The 15,036-nt window shown below is 50.4% G+C and overlaps 2 protein-coding genes across 2 annotated transcripts; both read right to left on the reverse strand.

Annotated features, from left to right (window-relative positions):
• Positions 1-3,215: 3,215 nt before the first annotated feature.
• Positions 3,216-5,408, reverse strand: GGI43DRAFT_282688 (nucleotide-diphospho-sugar transferase). Its single transcript, XM_083201247.1, has 4 exons — positions 4,986-5,408; positions 4,061-4,915; positions 3,677-3,971; positions 3,216-3,597 (listed from the first exon to the last, which is right to left on the reverse strand). Exons 1-4 carry the CDS (start codon positions 5,108-5,110, stop codon positions 3,310-3,312), a joined length of 1,563 nt encoding a protein of 520 aa, XP_083063095.1. The 5' UTR covers positions 5,111-5,408; the 3' UTR covers positions 3,216-3,309.
• A 2,194-nt stretch (positions 5,409-7,602) lies between these two features.
• On the reverse strand, positions 7,603-8,242 carry GGI43DRAFT_282834 (uncharacterized protein). The gene has a single exon (XM_083201249.1). The coding sequence runs from the start codon at positions 7,991-7,993 to the stop codon at positions 7,670-7,672; it is 324 nt and encodes a 107-aa protein (XP_083063096.1). The 5' UTR covers positions 7,994-8,242; the 3' UTR covers positions 7,603-7,669.
• Between the last annotated feature and the right edge of the window lie 6,794 nt (positions 8,243-15,036).

Genomic DNA, 15,036 nt, shown 5'->3' on the forward strand with positions numbered 1-15,036 from the left:
CCGCCACATCGCCGCCAAGAGGGAGGGGGGGCTTGTAGTATTGATTCCTCTTTGGGCCTGTTTGGCTGCTCTGCTTCACCCGGGTCCCGAGTCGGACGAGGCTGGCAGGTGACACTTGGCTGCACTTCTTGTGTGCATGATGTGGTAAATTGCCTAGAGAGAAAAGGGAATCCCTTGACACCATCGCCCAGACTTGTAATTAAAGACATAGGCCTTAAGAGGCAACTTTTCGTTTTTGGTAAAGAGCAGCCATCTGAGGCGACCTGAACGGTGGAAGGATGATTGTAGTAATGGCCAAGTACTTCTGTCGGTGCCGTAGCAGCACGCCCATCACTCGCATCCTTTGAAGTCTCGTATAGGGATATCCAGTGTGCCAGTGTCAGTGCGATATGACAGCATTTTCTGACGAGAAGCCATCACCATCGCTCATTGGGCCGTGTCGAATCCAGCTTTATGGGGCCTCACGCAAAACAGGCCATGGCCATGCAAGCCACACTTCTGCTGTGCTATTCTCCACCACGTTAGCTTGGACCTGCGTCTGCAGCTGCACGTCCGACAGAAAGTGGCATGGCGTCTGGCCGTGAGAGATAAAAAAGAGGGCGATGGTCGCATCGCACCCATCGCATCCATCGCATCGCATCGCATCGCGCCGCATGGCAAGGCATGGGATGGCACGGCTTGATAGGCAGGATCCACGTCCAGCGCATACGTACATACTACATGCTTGAGGTTGTCGTCGCCCCTCTCCCCTATTACACACATCACAAATCCCGCCAGAAGGGCCAATGGAAGGCGAGCGTCGGGGAATTGCGCATCCAAGAGGCGGTCCAGAACCATGCAATGCAAGGTACCGGTCATTGCAATTCGCTTCAATTCATCCGCGCCAGTTGCCCGGGCTAAAGTGCAGCGTCCAAAGGCCGTTGTGTCGCATGTGGTGGCTCCAGTGCTGTAAAGAGGAAGAGAAGAGAGAAGGCCAAGTAAAGGTGCCCACATCGCCGCAAAGTGACTTGCAGCTACTTGTGGTACTTGCGCCATTGATCAGCACGCCTCGTTCCGCACCCCACCTTCCCACCTCAGCCTTTTTTCTCGCACGCCCCTCCTCAATTCAACTTGATCTCATTTTTGCTTCCCAGTTGTCAATTTCAACCTCACGCAGGCAAACGGGCAAAGCGCCGCCGCAGACGCACCTCTCACGCAAGCCACCTGGAGGCTTCGCAGCGCCCCATTCCCCTCCCTCTCTCTCCAAGGCGACCCCTTTTTTTTCGCCAAAAGGATGATCCGGAATCATTGTGCTCGGTATCGTGATCGTGATCGGAACAGGCTCAATCAGCGAAAGCCCTCAAACCACCCCCGGCTATTATCTCGTCTTCTTTTAGGAGGGAGGGGCGTCGATCAAAAACTGCCATTTTAGCCCAGCAGGCACATCAATTGTGTCCCACCCGCCGTCGAGCCTTTCTGCTTTCGGTGCCAAACGGACGTCAACTAGCAGCTCTCTTATCGACGCTATAGCCTCGCGTAGTCTTTCACTTACACCACTTCCCCTCCGGCTCTATTCCTACATCAGTAGCTATTCGAGCTATATGACAAGGGACTACTGCCATCACGAGCTCAAGAGGATTCGATACACCACGCCACACCATTCCATTGGCTTCTTCGGCCTGCATTATCTCATCCCATCTCTCTTCCTCCCCCCTCTCCTTCATGTCTAGTCTTGCCTTTCTTGCCAATGCGGATTCACCCTCAACTGCTTGACGTGCGTGTATCCCTCCCCAGCGTGTATCCCATGCATATCATCGAGATCTCCGCATCATGCAAGAATTACATTACCTTACATGGCGTTGCATCTTCCCCCTCCATCTCCTTCCTCCCCCTTGTTCGTAGCTAATAATAATAACTGCCTATTTGGCCGGCACCCTATTAAATCTGCCGCCTTGTATTACCATCACCAGCCATTGGCTCATCATCTTTTCTGCCCCGGTCACATATATGTCGTGCAACTCAGCACCGCAAGCCACATTCGCATACGTAGTGGCACCTCATTTGACATTTGCCCGTCTGCGCTGCAACTGCATCTCGTAGGTCGGATGCGAAGTGTCCTGTTTTTTTTTTTCCTCTCTCTCTCTTTCCAAGTCTTCGAATCAAAGTGTGTAAAGTGGCATGCTGTCCCTCCCCTCCCCCCTTTCAATTATCATATTACACATCATATTGCTCTTTCATATGTATTATTTTCGGTGAGGCGGCCCTTGCATCGGCTCGCTCTGATTGCTCAATTTACTCGTATTAAGTGCTTCATCCAACTCACCGTGCTTTGTACTATATTGCGTGGCCTGCAGCTTTGAAGGGAAAGTTAAAGCAGTAAGAGGGAGAGAAAAAAGACGTGTACCCTGTAATTGGATGCCAAATCACGAGCATGACTTATCAGATTCTCAGCACTTTTACCAAAGAGAGCCGTGATGTCTCACTTCAGGTGGTGGTGACCAATGGCAGTACACCGTCTGCCCGGGCACAGCCTTTTGCCTTTTATCGCCGGACCAATTAACGTCCAGCCACACAGGCAGAAGTCGAAACTGAATACATTGCCATGCTGGGTGAGTCAATTGTGTGTTTTCTGAGACATTGCCACGTTTTGAAAAGAAATTACCAATTCTATTACCTAGGTAATCCGTAGAGATTTCCCAACGACGAATTCGTCGTGCTAATATCATTCTGAGTGATGTACTAATCCGGGTGATTTTCATCTTTTAAATTTTGTAAATCCCGTCCTGTCCCCGGCCCTTTCCGTTCCATTGAAAAGCGGAAAAAAATATGAAGAAAAACAAAAGGGCAGTCTAAAGCAATCAACGCCTGATGGCAATGCCACCTATTGTCAAAGCCATAACAGTCCCGGGAATGCACTGTTGAGCAGGGACTCGTGTGCCCAAATCAACGCCTATACATTGCCCTAGAAATCAACCAAAAAGTCCATGCGTTCCATCCATTCCATTCCATTCCGTCCCATATGTCCATGTACAGCAGAGCCCATTATTCTGCTGGAATATACCACCGTAGTGCAATTTGTTGTTTCCACCCCGCCCTAAACGGCCCAATAAAAAAGTAATAGGGCATACCTTTTTTTTGATCATGCCTAAAATTCATGACAAGGTACTAAAACCCCAGATCCCATGAAAAAAAATATCATTTCTCGTAGCTCACATAAAACCAAATCCCAACTAGACAAGAGCTAGGGGATTGGCCTCTTTTTTGTGTATGTAAAGGTACCCCCCAAAAAAGAGGAAGAAAAAAAAGGGGAGATTAATTGATCATGACTCATTACTCAGAACCGTTACTGAAGTGTATCGACTGTGGCTGATCATGGCCATTCTGTATTTCACGTTTTTCGGAATATGAAGTGCCCGAGTCGTACGCAGCGTATCCGCGCTTTTCCCATGCCGAATCTTGCTCGGTCCGCGTCTGCGTCTGTCCTCCCTTTTGACGGACGTTAAAGCGGATGAGCGACTTAGCACCACGAGGAGTCGTCAATACCTTAGATGGTGATGGCGCTGGCGCGAGCCGCTGCGCATCATTTGCATCGCCGTCAGCTCGGCTGCCCCATGACGTCTGTAGCGAATTTATTAACACCAATTACTGATTAACTGGCTAAAGAAGAGAGGAGAGGGAAAGAAGAAGAAAAACTCACCATGTTGAGAGTAATAAGGGCATAGAGCTTGATCAGACCATGGAAATATCCAAAGACGATAGAGACGGGAACAAAGATGACATCGCTCGGGTTTCGCAACAAAAGTCCCATGAGCTTGACGAACTTGGTGAAGCCAAACATGAAAATGAACTGGGCCCAAAAGGCGTAGTGTCGGTATTGGACATGCCACTCAGCCGTCGCCCACCAGCACGAGGCAAGCAGAAGCGGGTCGACGACGAAAGCGAGAGAGGTAAAGGTCGCGAAGTGGAGAGCGTAGGTGCACCAAGGCTGTTGTCTGTAGTTTCCAAGTCATTTTCGTTAGTACGCTCGCGCTATTTTAGACCACGACTAGGTCATGAACCCCGATTTTAAGGTGCAACTTACCTCCACACGTGCCGCTCCTTGACCAAGCTGGTCCAGTTGCTTCGCCAATTGCTACGCGCCCAGCGGGAACACTGATACAGGAATTTGGGGCCATTCTCCAGAGTGGTTTCAATCTCGCATTCGCGCTCATACTGGATCCAGGTCTTCCACTGGTGGCTCACCAACCATCGCGTGACAAAGTTATCGTCGTCAGCATTCAAGATCCACTTTCTCCACTTTTCGGTCTTGAAGCCGTCGAGGAAATCATGGCTCTTGAGGATTTCCGATCGGTAGGCTCCAGTGCGTCCAGACATGCAAGAGGTGCCGCCGTCCATGTTGTGAGTAGCCGAGATCTCAAAGTTGCGGCGCTCAATGTATGCGGCTCCGAGCCAATTCCAGATGCGAACAGACCACGGGGCCGTCCACTCGCGCTTCACTCTCTGGCATGTTCCGACGCCGCCGATCTTGGGATCTTCAAAGGGGGCCAGAATCCAGGGCATCAAGGTAGATGGCCAGGCCACATCATCGTCAGCCATGATGGTGATGGGAGTCTCCACGGTAGGCAGAGCCTCGCAGACCTGAAGTCGCTTGTTGGCAATGGGTGTATTCATGACGCGGACCTTGGGGTAGTTGAGAGACTTGGCCAGCTCGTCGAGAGCCTTGCGCTTGTCGTGCGTTGTGACCAGAATAAGCTCAGCAGGCTTACAGGCCAGGATGCTCTGAAGCGACGGTCGAAGCTCCTCAAATGCATTATGAATAGTAGGGATAATGACGGTGACGTCTTCGTTGGTAAAGGACGGCTTGCTAGGGATCGGCTTCGACTTGTAGGTCCAATGGCTGACGCAGTGAACAAGCAGCCGGACATATCGATGGAGCCTAGCATGACATGTTAGTTTGATATCAAGAGCACCAGACCCAAGCCAAGAGGTGGGATAAAGCCACTTACCAGAGGATCCAAAAGACATATGTCCAGAATGTTGCGGATTGCCAAAAACCAGGCTCGACGGCAGGTAATCTGAAGGGGACCAGGGGCATCATTTTGGCCGGCAGCTCACTAAGAAACCTGTCCATGGTGTGGGGCAGCCAGGGTTGCTGGGATAAGTTTTCTCTTCACGAAGTAGACCGGGGATGTTTATGTTTTCATGAGGCGTTCGTTTCCCGATTGTAGGTCGTAGAGGTGAGGAGTTTGGTTGATCAAAAGCAGATGAAGCCTGTCTGGGGTATCCAGCACTGGGCAGAAAAATTCTCTCTGGCTGTCTCTGCAGCTCTTCACAATGCAGAGGATGAAGAAGTATAGGATTGAAGAAAGTATCCTCTTGCAACGGGCTCGTTAAAAGCTCCAATTGAAGCCGAGACCCCGGATTCTTCTTCCGCCTGCCTCCACCGCGCGTGTGAGGCGAATTTCTGTAGCCACGAACAAGCGAGCGAGTGTTCTAACCCAAATAAGGTCTTTCAAGACAAGGCAATAACGGAAAAGAGGCCAATTGGCGAGATCTAGACCCCCAATACGCTGCAAAAGAACAAGGAAAGAATCAAAGATGGCGTATATGTACAACTTCCCTTTTGTAAGGCAAGTACGAGAGGAGGGAGAAAGGCTGACAAGAGGAGGGCACAAAGAGCAGCAAACAACACGAAGACAAACGAACGGGAAGAGAGGCTGGACGAATTTAGGAGTCCAAGCAGCCTGGAGAGAAGATATTAATTAGGAGAGAGGAGGAGGGAGAAGTCGTGAGAGAGAAGAGAGCAACATGGCAGCCACATTGAATGATGGGGAACGTCTTGACGACAGTTATATAGCAAAAGACGATAGTACGATGCGATACTAACCCGGTCGTGGCCGGGCCGGCGCCATCAAGCAAGCTTCCGATATAACCCAGGCCAATGCCATGCATGAGCATGGAGACGATGGAGCCAAGAGGGTCTGGCTAAGGTGCCTGTGAAGCCAGATAGTAGATGCATGCTAACAAGATGAGGAGGATGAAATTAGCAACCTCTTTGCTGTGCTCAGAGCCACGTACCATGGTAGGCACAAGTACGCGCCAAGTACGCAGCGCAAACGAGGCCAGCGCTACTGGCTCTAGGTAGCACCTGGGTAGCCACCATAGCCCATTTCCCATACAGGGCATTTGCCAGTATCGACGGCGCCAAAAGGTGGGTGGCCAGGGGTGTTTTGGTAGACGCTGCAGTGGTGTTTAGCGGGGGGCCTCGGGGAGGGGTGGGGGGTAGGGGGCGGCACGCAGTGGAGGAGAGACGCTGAAAGAGGGGAGGGGAGTGGCTGTATTCCTGCAATTCACAGCCATGTTGCTGCTTGTACCGCCTTGTTTTGGGGCTAGCTGGCGACTTCGTAGCACAGCTGCCCAGTGCTCTTCAGAAAAATACTACGAGTAACTTTGCTTTGTGACTTTGCAACTCCACAGCCACCGACCCCGGCGGGCCTTTTTTTTCTTGCTCTCCCGACTGTTATTTTCGCTGCCTGTACGAAGTGCAAGGAGCTGTGATGGGAATGAGACCATTCCATTCTCATCGTTGCCCGCACGACACGCTAAAGGAGCATCCAGGCGGCGCGCTCTTCGCAGTATTCGGCCTGCGATAGGTTATCCAGCCTACTGCTAGTAAGGCGGCCTATATTCTGTAATACTACTTCGTATGAGCTCGCCTAGCGTTTAGCGAGGCCATAATACATACACCATTGGTGGCGTGAGCTCGCCGTTTGGCCACTGGAGGCTCGCTACTTGCTGGAGTCAGTCCTCCCTTGGCGCCGGTCAGCTGTGACTTTGTGACTGACTCTTCTGAAGGCTGGAGATTGGTGCTTTTTTCGCCTTCAGCATCCGCCCAGCTGGCCACTCGCAGACGCCGTGTCGTTGCCCAGCGGGCTCGAGAACCGTCGATGGAATGGGGCCGAGGAGGGGTCCTTTGGCCAAGCGAGCGTTTGCGAGCAGTCAATCGCCGTGGGGCGATGGCGCCAGCAAGCTAGTCCTATGGAAATGCGGGAGGCGAGGACCAGGGCGAGCAAGCAAACAGCGATTTGGAGATTAACAGCAATAACGGATAAAGGCAAGGCGACGAGGCCAGACAGGGTTCAGCGCATCAACCCTCGTACAAGTATGGAGCCTCTTGTTGCGAAGTCGTCCAGCCTCCGTGGGTCCCGTTGCGCTGTGCGTTGCGCTGCGTTGCGCTGCGTTGCGCTGCCCTGCACTTATTTGTGCTCTGCACTCTGCACTCTGCCTGCGCTGCGACTTTGTTATCATCGAGCCTGTGCTAGTAGGGCTCTGGGCAAGCTTAGACCTTGAGCTTAACTGGTTGCCATATGCGTACGCGAGTCTGCAAGTGCAGGTATTGGATGTCATTAGTAAGTGATGAGCTAGAAAATGCAAAGGAGAAGCGTGGGAGTGGTGGGTGGACGAGGCATCGCCATTCGCAGCCAAAGACAACACGAAGTTGGTGTTGAGATCCACGATTTCAATGCAAGCTGCGAGTTGTTCGCGGATAGGCAGCTGCTTAAGCACAAAAAAACTGCCTATGCCTACCATAGTATATCCATTTATGCAACTGTACGGGTTGCCGCGTCACGCACACTATCTTTCAAGTAACTTGGACGCAAAAATACCGTCCTTTGACCCCTCTGGTATCTTACATATTACAAGTACGTCTGAGACGGTGGGTAGGACGCCGGCCTCTCCATGAAGAGCATACTACTCTAGATGTAGTAAGAGGACAGAGATACTCTTTGGGGGCTGTCCGGACCCTTGCTGTTGATGTGCCTGCGCTGTCCATGGGATATTCGCTTTGGGATGCCTTGCATAGCATCTCGACGTCGCACACACCGTCTAGAAGGCAGATTGAGAGAAAGAGAAGCGAAAGGAAGACTGCAGACTCCAGCCATTTCGCAACCGCAGTGACCAAGCGCGTCCAGCAGCTGGCGTCTGAAATGCAGGTACTCCTTACTGTGGACATTATCGTACCTTGATCCGCCGCATATGGGCCATGTCGCCTGCAATGGCTAAGCCGGTATCCATGTCACCATGACAGAGATGAGCCAAATCGATGCTGGCGAGGCCGGAGCCAAGGTACGGAGTAGTTGAGCCGGTCGATTCGACCAGATCAACACACGGCAGCATGCCAGCCCTCGACCGGGCACGCATTCTTGTTGTATATGCGTGTACCCCCATGGATAATGCACGAACACGTAGGTAGCTGTTCCATTGTTGGATGATGGGAATGCACGGTCCATATCCTATAGGCTGGTCGTTAGAGATGAGCTGTCTGAGGCATGTGGCTGGCTATTTTGGACACGGCTGACGGGTAGTCCGCGCCACGGGCGCGACGGCGGCAGATCATCGCCGCCAACGGGGCGGCTTGGCTTCAAAGACTAATTTGACATTACACAGCAGTCGTACATGTACGAGAGTTGAGATGAAGCATGCGATGCAACGATACTAACATATTGGATGCATGCTTCCGTCATTGATAAGGCGAAAACAGGCAAAAAAAAGAAGCAATGAGATAGGCTGGGAAAACTGTCGGTTGTGTGTACAATACGACACACTTATCATACGAGGTTCAAAGAGCCGACTGTCTACAGAGCACCTCGGGAACAATCCAAGGATATTGAGCATGAAATGTCCCACGGCATTGCTACAATAAGGTTGCTAGAAAGCAGAAATAGATGTGGTCCAATATCTGGATGTGATTCCCGGCAAAAGCGAAAGAAGGTGAAAGAAGAAGAAAAAGTGGCGGGACAAATTCGGTATCCAAACAGCGTCTTCCACGATGCAGCGGGCCAGGAACAGCTACTAAGAGAAAGGGGAGCCTTGAACCGAGACCAGGCCGTGGACTCCTGGGAGCTGCTTCTGGCGGCACAAAAGGCACTCGACAATGGAGAAGCGCTTCTTACATACGCACACATACTTGGTCTGTAAATGACATGTTACCTACCTTTACTACGTACTAGTAATCCAGGACAAGGTCCCCCTTACCTAGATACCAGCAAGTATGGCAATTGAAGCAGCCCAGCGAGAAAAGCACCGAGGCCTTCCAGAATTCGCGATATCTTGCAGCGAAAAATGGTCTCTTGTCGGGGCATCTCGGACTATGCATCCAGCAGTCCAGATGCTGGTTCAAGGCTGAATGAGGCTTTTCGAGTACGGCTCCGGGAAGCTACATGTCCGAGCCGTGCCGTGCCGTGTACGACGAGTACCTCCCCAGTAGTTCGTGCGACACGGTATAAAGAGGGCACGTCGAGCGCTCTGTGCCAACAATACCCAGCTGGTACCTACGAGATACCGATGCAAGACGGGCGAAAGAGTACTCGCCCTGCTTCAGCAAGCGCAGCGGAATCTCAGGGTAATCTCAGGGTCCCTCTCGTCTATCGTGTCTGTAGCATTGTTCCGATTCTGTCTCGCTTTTCCCCTGCTTTTCGTCGCGTGGCCTGGCCCGGCCCTGGGCCAAAGAGGTCCGTACGAAGTATGTTCTTACTTATTTTTATACCTGGGTAGGTACTTATACTGTATGCCGTGCAAGTCCTACAAACAATGAGGCGACGTGTGCATAAGTACCTGTATAGCCATTGGTACTTTATACTCTGCTCATAAATGCCATTCGACCGGAGAACGCCGAAGACAGGATAACTCTTTATAGCTACCTGCATCCATCAGGCATCGAAATATCTTCTTCGACTTGTAGCAAAGATGCAAGGCCACCAGACCGCTAGCGGAGGAGGAGTACAAAGTACGAGTGCAGCCACTACGATCTGCCCTGCAAGGTAAAACTCCTCACCTCATGTTGACAGCGACTCCATCATGCCCCTGCGCAGTCTTTTTCCCCTGCTCTGTTTAGATTGAGACCTTTCTCACTTCTCACCTTGTGATACAGGTATGCCGGTACTGCAAAGAACAGGCACTCTTACGATACCATGCCATTGCAGCAGACTACTACGAATTAACCCGTATGAACACATGCGTGTACACGCTTTTATCACATTCTCGTACGAGTGCTATCACACACGGAATATGGAGGACCTACTGCTTATTCTCCGCGGCATTTGCGAGGCCAGGGTCCTCAGGTTGCAAGATCAGCACTACCTGCTGTATCTGTGCCGTGGCTGCGCGTCTTTGACTCTTCTATTTCCCGTTCTCTGCTTCTGCGAGCAGGCCCCCTTGGCCAGACTTCTGCAGTGCTTGCTGGCGGCAGGGGAGGAAGAGCAAAGGAGAGGAGAAAAAAATAAGAGCTGCTGGGTTCTCTCTCCGAACGCAGGTAAATCTCCAACTGATCACCAGGGGGCGCGATGGAGTAATGAGGACTTGCCGCTGCCGATTATATGCTATACCCGGGACGGCCTACTTGTACGAGTAATTCACCGCGGATGGAGCCTATCTGGTACCATTTCTGTCTACGAGATTTGCAGCTTGAAGCTTGAGGCTCGTCTATGAAGCGAAGGCCTGGATCCGTATCCCGTGTACGTGTGCCTGCGCTTGCGCTTGCGTTCGGTGGCCTAGCCCTGAATCTCTCCAAGGACCCCGGAACCTCACATCCACCGTTGCACAAACCAGCCACTAACAGCTTTCCGCTGTCCTACCATCCCCTGGAGCCAAGCCCACTTTGATCTGTCAAAGTCGGCCAATACCCTCGCACAATCTCTCAAATGTCACCTTCTGCTCGTGCTACTGCGCTGTGCTTGTACTCCGAACAAGATGCTCGTCGTGCTGCCTCTCCTAGGCCAGGCACGCGGCATCTTGCGTTCCGCCCGGCCCTTCACAATCTTACCGCTACCTTACCTATACTTGTATACAGCCATGCCAGACATACTTTGTACTTCCTCGGCAGCACAGGGCCTGGTCCGCGATCTGCTAGGTGCTGACTTGCTGAGCCAGGCTCACCTCGTTGCAAACTTTGATTATACCGAGCTGTTGCAGAACCGGGGAGGGGGGTATTTCGGGAGTGCTCAAGGACTCAATGCTCGTTAAAAGAGGCAAAAAGACCCGGGCCGGTTCAACCGGTTTACTAGCCTGGACAGCTGGCAGTAGGATTGCCTTCAGTCGTGGCCGCTATCACTGCTGCTGGTGGTGTTGGTGCTGGGATGCTCGTATGCTCGTCTCAGCTCGTTATGGTCTGCCAGTATAAGTGAATGCTGCTATCTAATGCACGAATGTCTCTCGACGAGCCGACTGGCGGGCGCTGGCTGCAGATCTAGCTTGTGATTAGCGCTCGTCTCTATTTCCCACAAATTTAGTACTACCGAGCATCATTATAGAGCCATATCGTCCTCTAACCAAGATGGTATAGACTTTGACTCATTGCGAGTACGAGATGAACTGCCCTATCCACGTCCCGCGGCGACGCCTCGGCCCCAAGGTTCCATGGCGGGATGCGATGCTCCGCACCGCGATGATCGGCCTCCATATTTGATGGCTGGCGGCCCAGACAGGTACTACGGGGTAGACTAGGCGTGGCCAGCAACGGGGCAGTAGTACAGTACAAGTAGTAATCTTGCTGCTAAGGACGTCTCTTTATTACATGTAGCCAACTCAAGCGTCGCGGAAGCACAGGATGCTCTTCCGTGACGCACGTCGACCTTTTGGGCAGTGCTGTGTTTCTTTGATGGATACAAGGTACTGCCACATGTGTACTGGATCGAGTCGAGAGTTGAAGAAAGCGACTGTTAATGATGCGAATTTAGCCATTGCGGGATATGTGGGCGCTCAACCTACTAGGGGTCTGTCTATCTTCCAACAACAACATCCCACGTTCTTCTTCACGCACGCCCAGCTAACGGCAGTTGTCTCGCCGCGATAGAGGGATTTATACGTAAGTGCGAGGTATCTACTTTGTACTTTCTTACTTGTACAAGTAAACGCTCAATGCCAATGGGGGTAAGGGAGCGTGGAAAGTGGTAAAGGACATGTCATGCAATGTGCAGCCAACCGCATAACGGCTAATGAGGTCTTTTAGCAGATTGGCGTCGGGGGTCTTCCATGCCTGGTCACCACCTTGTTGTACAAGCATGGCATAACTTTGACCCTTTCACACTGCAGTCGGCAAAAGTCGTTGTGCATGCAAAGGCATCGTTTAAGCAACTGCGGGCCCGACTGATAGCAAACCCCAGTCCGTCAATTGGACTCTTACTGGACCGTTTGAGTGTCCCACTGCGGAGGTCGCCGCTGGCTTACAGCACAAGTGGCATTGCCTGTCGCACACAAGGCAGCATTCTTATGTACTTGGATATGCAGAGTAATACTATTAGTAGTACTCGGCTTGTACGAGCGTGGGATGGCGGAAATGCCAAATCCTCAGCCAAAGCAAGTGTCCAGGATCAACGTCTCATCGAGTCTCCATTTAGTTTTGCCCATTTTGAGGAGCGATGGAATGGCGCTGCATCGACTTGCTCGCAACTCTGTGCATCAATCTCGACATTTCTGCAGCCAAAGGAGAAGCCGTTTCCGCGGACAAGCTCTGCGCACAGGCACGTCACCAATATTCCGGGTTGAGCATGTGCTGCGAGTGAGGGGCGCTCGCGGATCCGACCGTACTATGCTAGCGATCTTCTTAGCCGTCGATTCACAAGCGGCCCCATTTCTGTGATTGTTTTTATCACTCCCACCAAGTTTACGGAGTGATTACCGTTACGGAAGGCGTTTGAAGTTTCTTCAAGGCCATAGCCGCCTTGCGATCCGAACCGACCTAGCCACAAGAAGTCCAAGATGCGAGTCGAGAATCCTCTACGGAGCATTGCCTGATTCTTAACGACAGTGTTAGTCGCGCGTCTGTGTGGCGTGACCGGAGGAATCGGGCCCTCTTCCGCCTCGTAGATCGGATCCTCACGGCGCTTCTGCTTGGAGCCCTATGAGGCCCGGACGCTATTAGCAATTTTCCCCTCGCCATTTCATTCCCTAATAATTGAATAGACGGGCTTTACTTGAAAAAGGCCTGCTTGCATCTCGGTTCTTTATATTCCGCACTACAGATATGCAGAAGTCCTGGCCCACAACCAAATTTCCCTACGCGAGGTCAAAGCCAACAAGTGGTATGAGCACAGGGTCTTTTGATAGTAGTAGTAGTTGAAGATGAGAACGTCTAGGTTAAGAATTAGCCGATATGCGCCCTATCGACATGCTTCTGGCGAAGCAATAGAGGAGTCTATTTCTACAAGCCGAAAGAAGAAGAAAAACTCTGCTCATGTCCTTGTATTAATGTCAGCCCATATGCCGATGGCCAGATGGTCCCCAGTAGACACAGATATGTTGAGATTTTCGGCGAATGCAAATTACCCTTTACGGCCGTGTACGTTTTAGTGATGAGGCTGTTGCCCTAACATTTCTTACTGTTTGGAAAATGCTTTTGTAATGTCCGTTTCTCCGTAATACCAGTTGCGTAATAGAGAACTAGAAATGGTGGTTGCTGTAGCATGAATCGGATGTTGTGTGAGCTTTTCTTTTAAGTTTAGCCAACTTTAATTAAGTCGATACAAGGGCCTTGAAAGCTGCCTCATAATTAGATCATTTGAGGTGTTTTATAGTATATCAGTTATGGCTTTCTTCATCTTCGTGTAAGAAATAGGGTAGGTTAGCTGGAGAGGGCCAGCACCGCGACTCTATACGGAGACGGCCGAGTTACGCGTACGTGTACGCGTAAAAAGGCATAGATTTTTGTGTATTTGGGAGAATAAATTTAGTGCTTGCATAACTGTCGTGCACATTCTCCTCTTGCGTTTCTGGATTACTTACATGACAAGATCAACTAGAGGGGACGAGATACTGCTGCGCTGCACTTGGCTGCGGATGTCATGGAAATGGAAATTCAAGCGTTTTAATCATTTCCGGGAAGGTTAAGCTAAAATTAGATTTAAGTGCATACTTCTCGCGGTCCGCCTTTTGATTGTGAATTGACGAGGGCTTTGCAGGCGGTCGGTAAAGCAAATATGTGACAAATCGCAGCGTATCTATCACCTTGTTTGGCTAGAACGCATCTTTTCAATAATTTTGCTTTTGTATTTTAAAAATGACAATGGCCTGTGGCTGAGATAATGGTTACGTGTATTCAACTATTACAGCTCGTCTAAAATAAGCGACGCAGACTGGCCGCGACCTACAGAGGGGGATTGGGATTGTAATACGAGTATGTATATTTGAAGTTGTACTTTATATTGTGCTTGCAGTGTTCATATGATGTGCAAAATTTACCCAATCTCAATATATGCTGTAAGGATACACAATGCCAGGCATACTTACTGCCTTGCGATTGTTCGTGCTGGATGTATTTTGTTCTCATCGTTGAATGCATGTAGGCGTAAATGGGCTATTTAAGTCTCTCATCTGTGAGATTAGCGTTCTGGCTTATTTAAGCATTGGAACGGCGAGAAAATTCCGCTTTTAAATACGTGTAGTTACAATCTATAAACCAGATAAATAATAATAAGGTAGATCCTCATAAGACTACATGTTACCAAGAGCGAACTCGGATTATTAAAGATCAGGGTCATCGGAATCTAAGAGCTTTGCCTTTTAAACTTGGGAGATTCTGGTACCGTAACATGATTGGTGAGAGTTGTAGGAATGGATGGCTAAAGCTGGAGATTTAATTTTCATTCTTTATATTCATTCATGAATACGTTTTAAACGCCACTCTTTTTATGGCCCACGAACGAAATAAGACTGCTAGGTATGTGGTGTCTCGGTGGTGTTTAGAGGAAGATGAAGATGTATCCGTGTAAGTGACGCCTAACTCGGGATAGAAAGACTGCCGACTTGTAATATGGGTAAAACACAGCTGAACACTTGTTCATTTCATGGTTAAATTACAAAAAGCCGATTCATATACTTCATAATGAAGTGAAAATGCATTCAGTATACGCATTTCGACTCCATTATCTTCATAGTGAAAATCCGTGCAATGTCGAATATGCCTCTGCTTGATGTATCTCTCGCTCAATGAGCGGCGTGTTTTGGTACACTACTCATATACCCTTGGTCTGAGTCATTGTGACGCGGGTAAATTACATCTTT

The sequence above is a fragment of the Trichoderma evansii genome (assembly GCF_050947405.1).
Source record: "Trichoderma evansii strain SZMC 28006 chromosome Unknown GGI43scaffold_4, whole genome shotgun sequence".
Lineage (NCBI taxonomy): Eukaryota > Fungi > Ascomycota > Sordariomycetes > Hypocreales > Hypocreaceae > Trichoderma > Trichoderma evansii.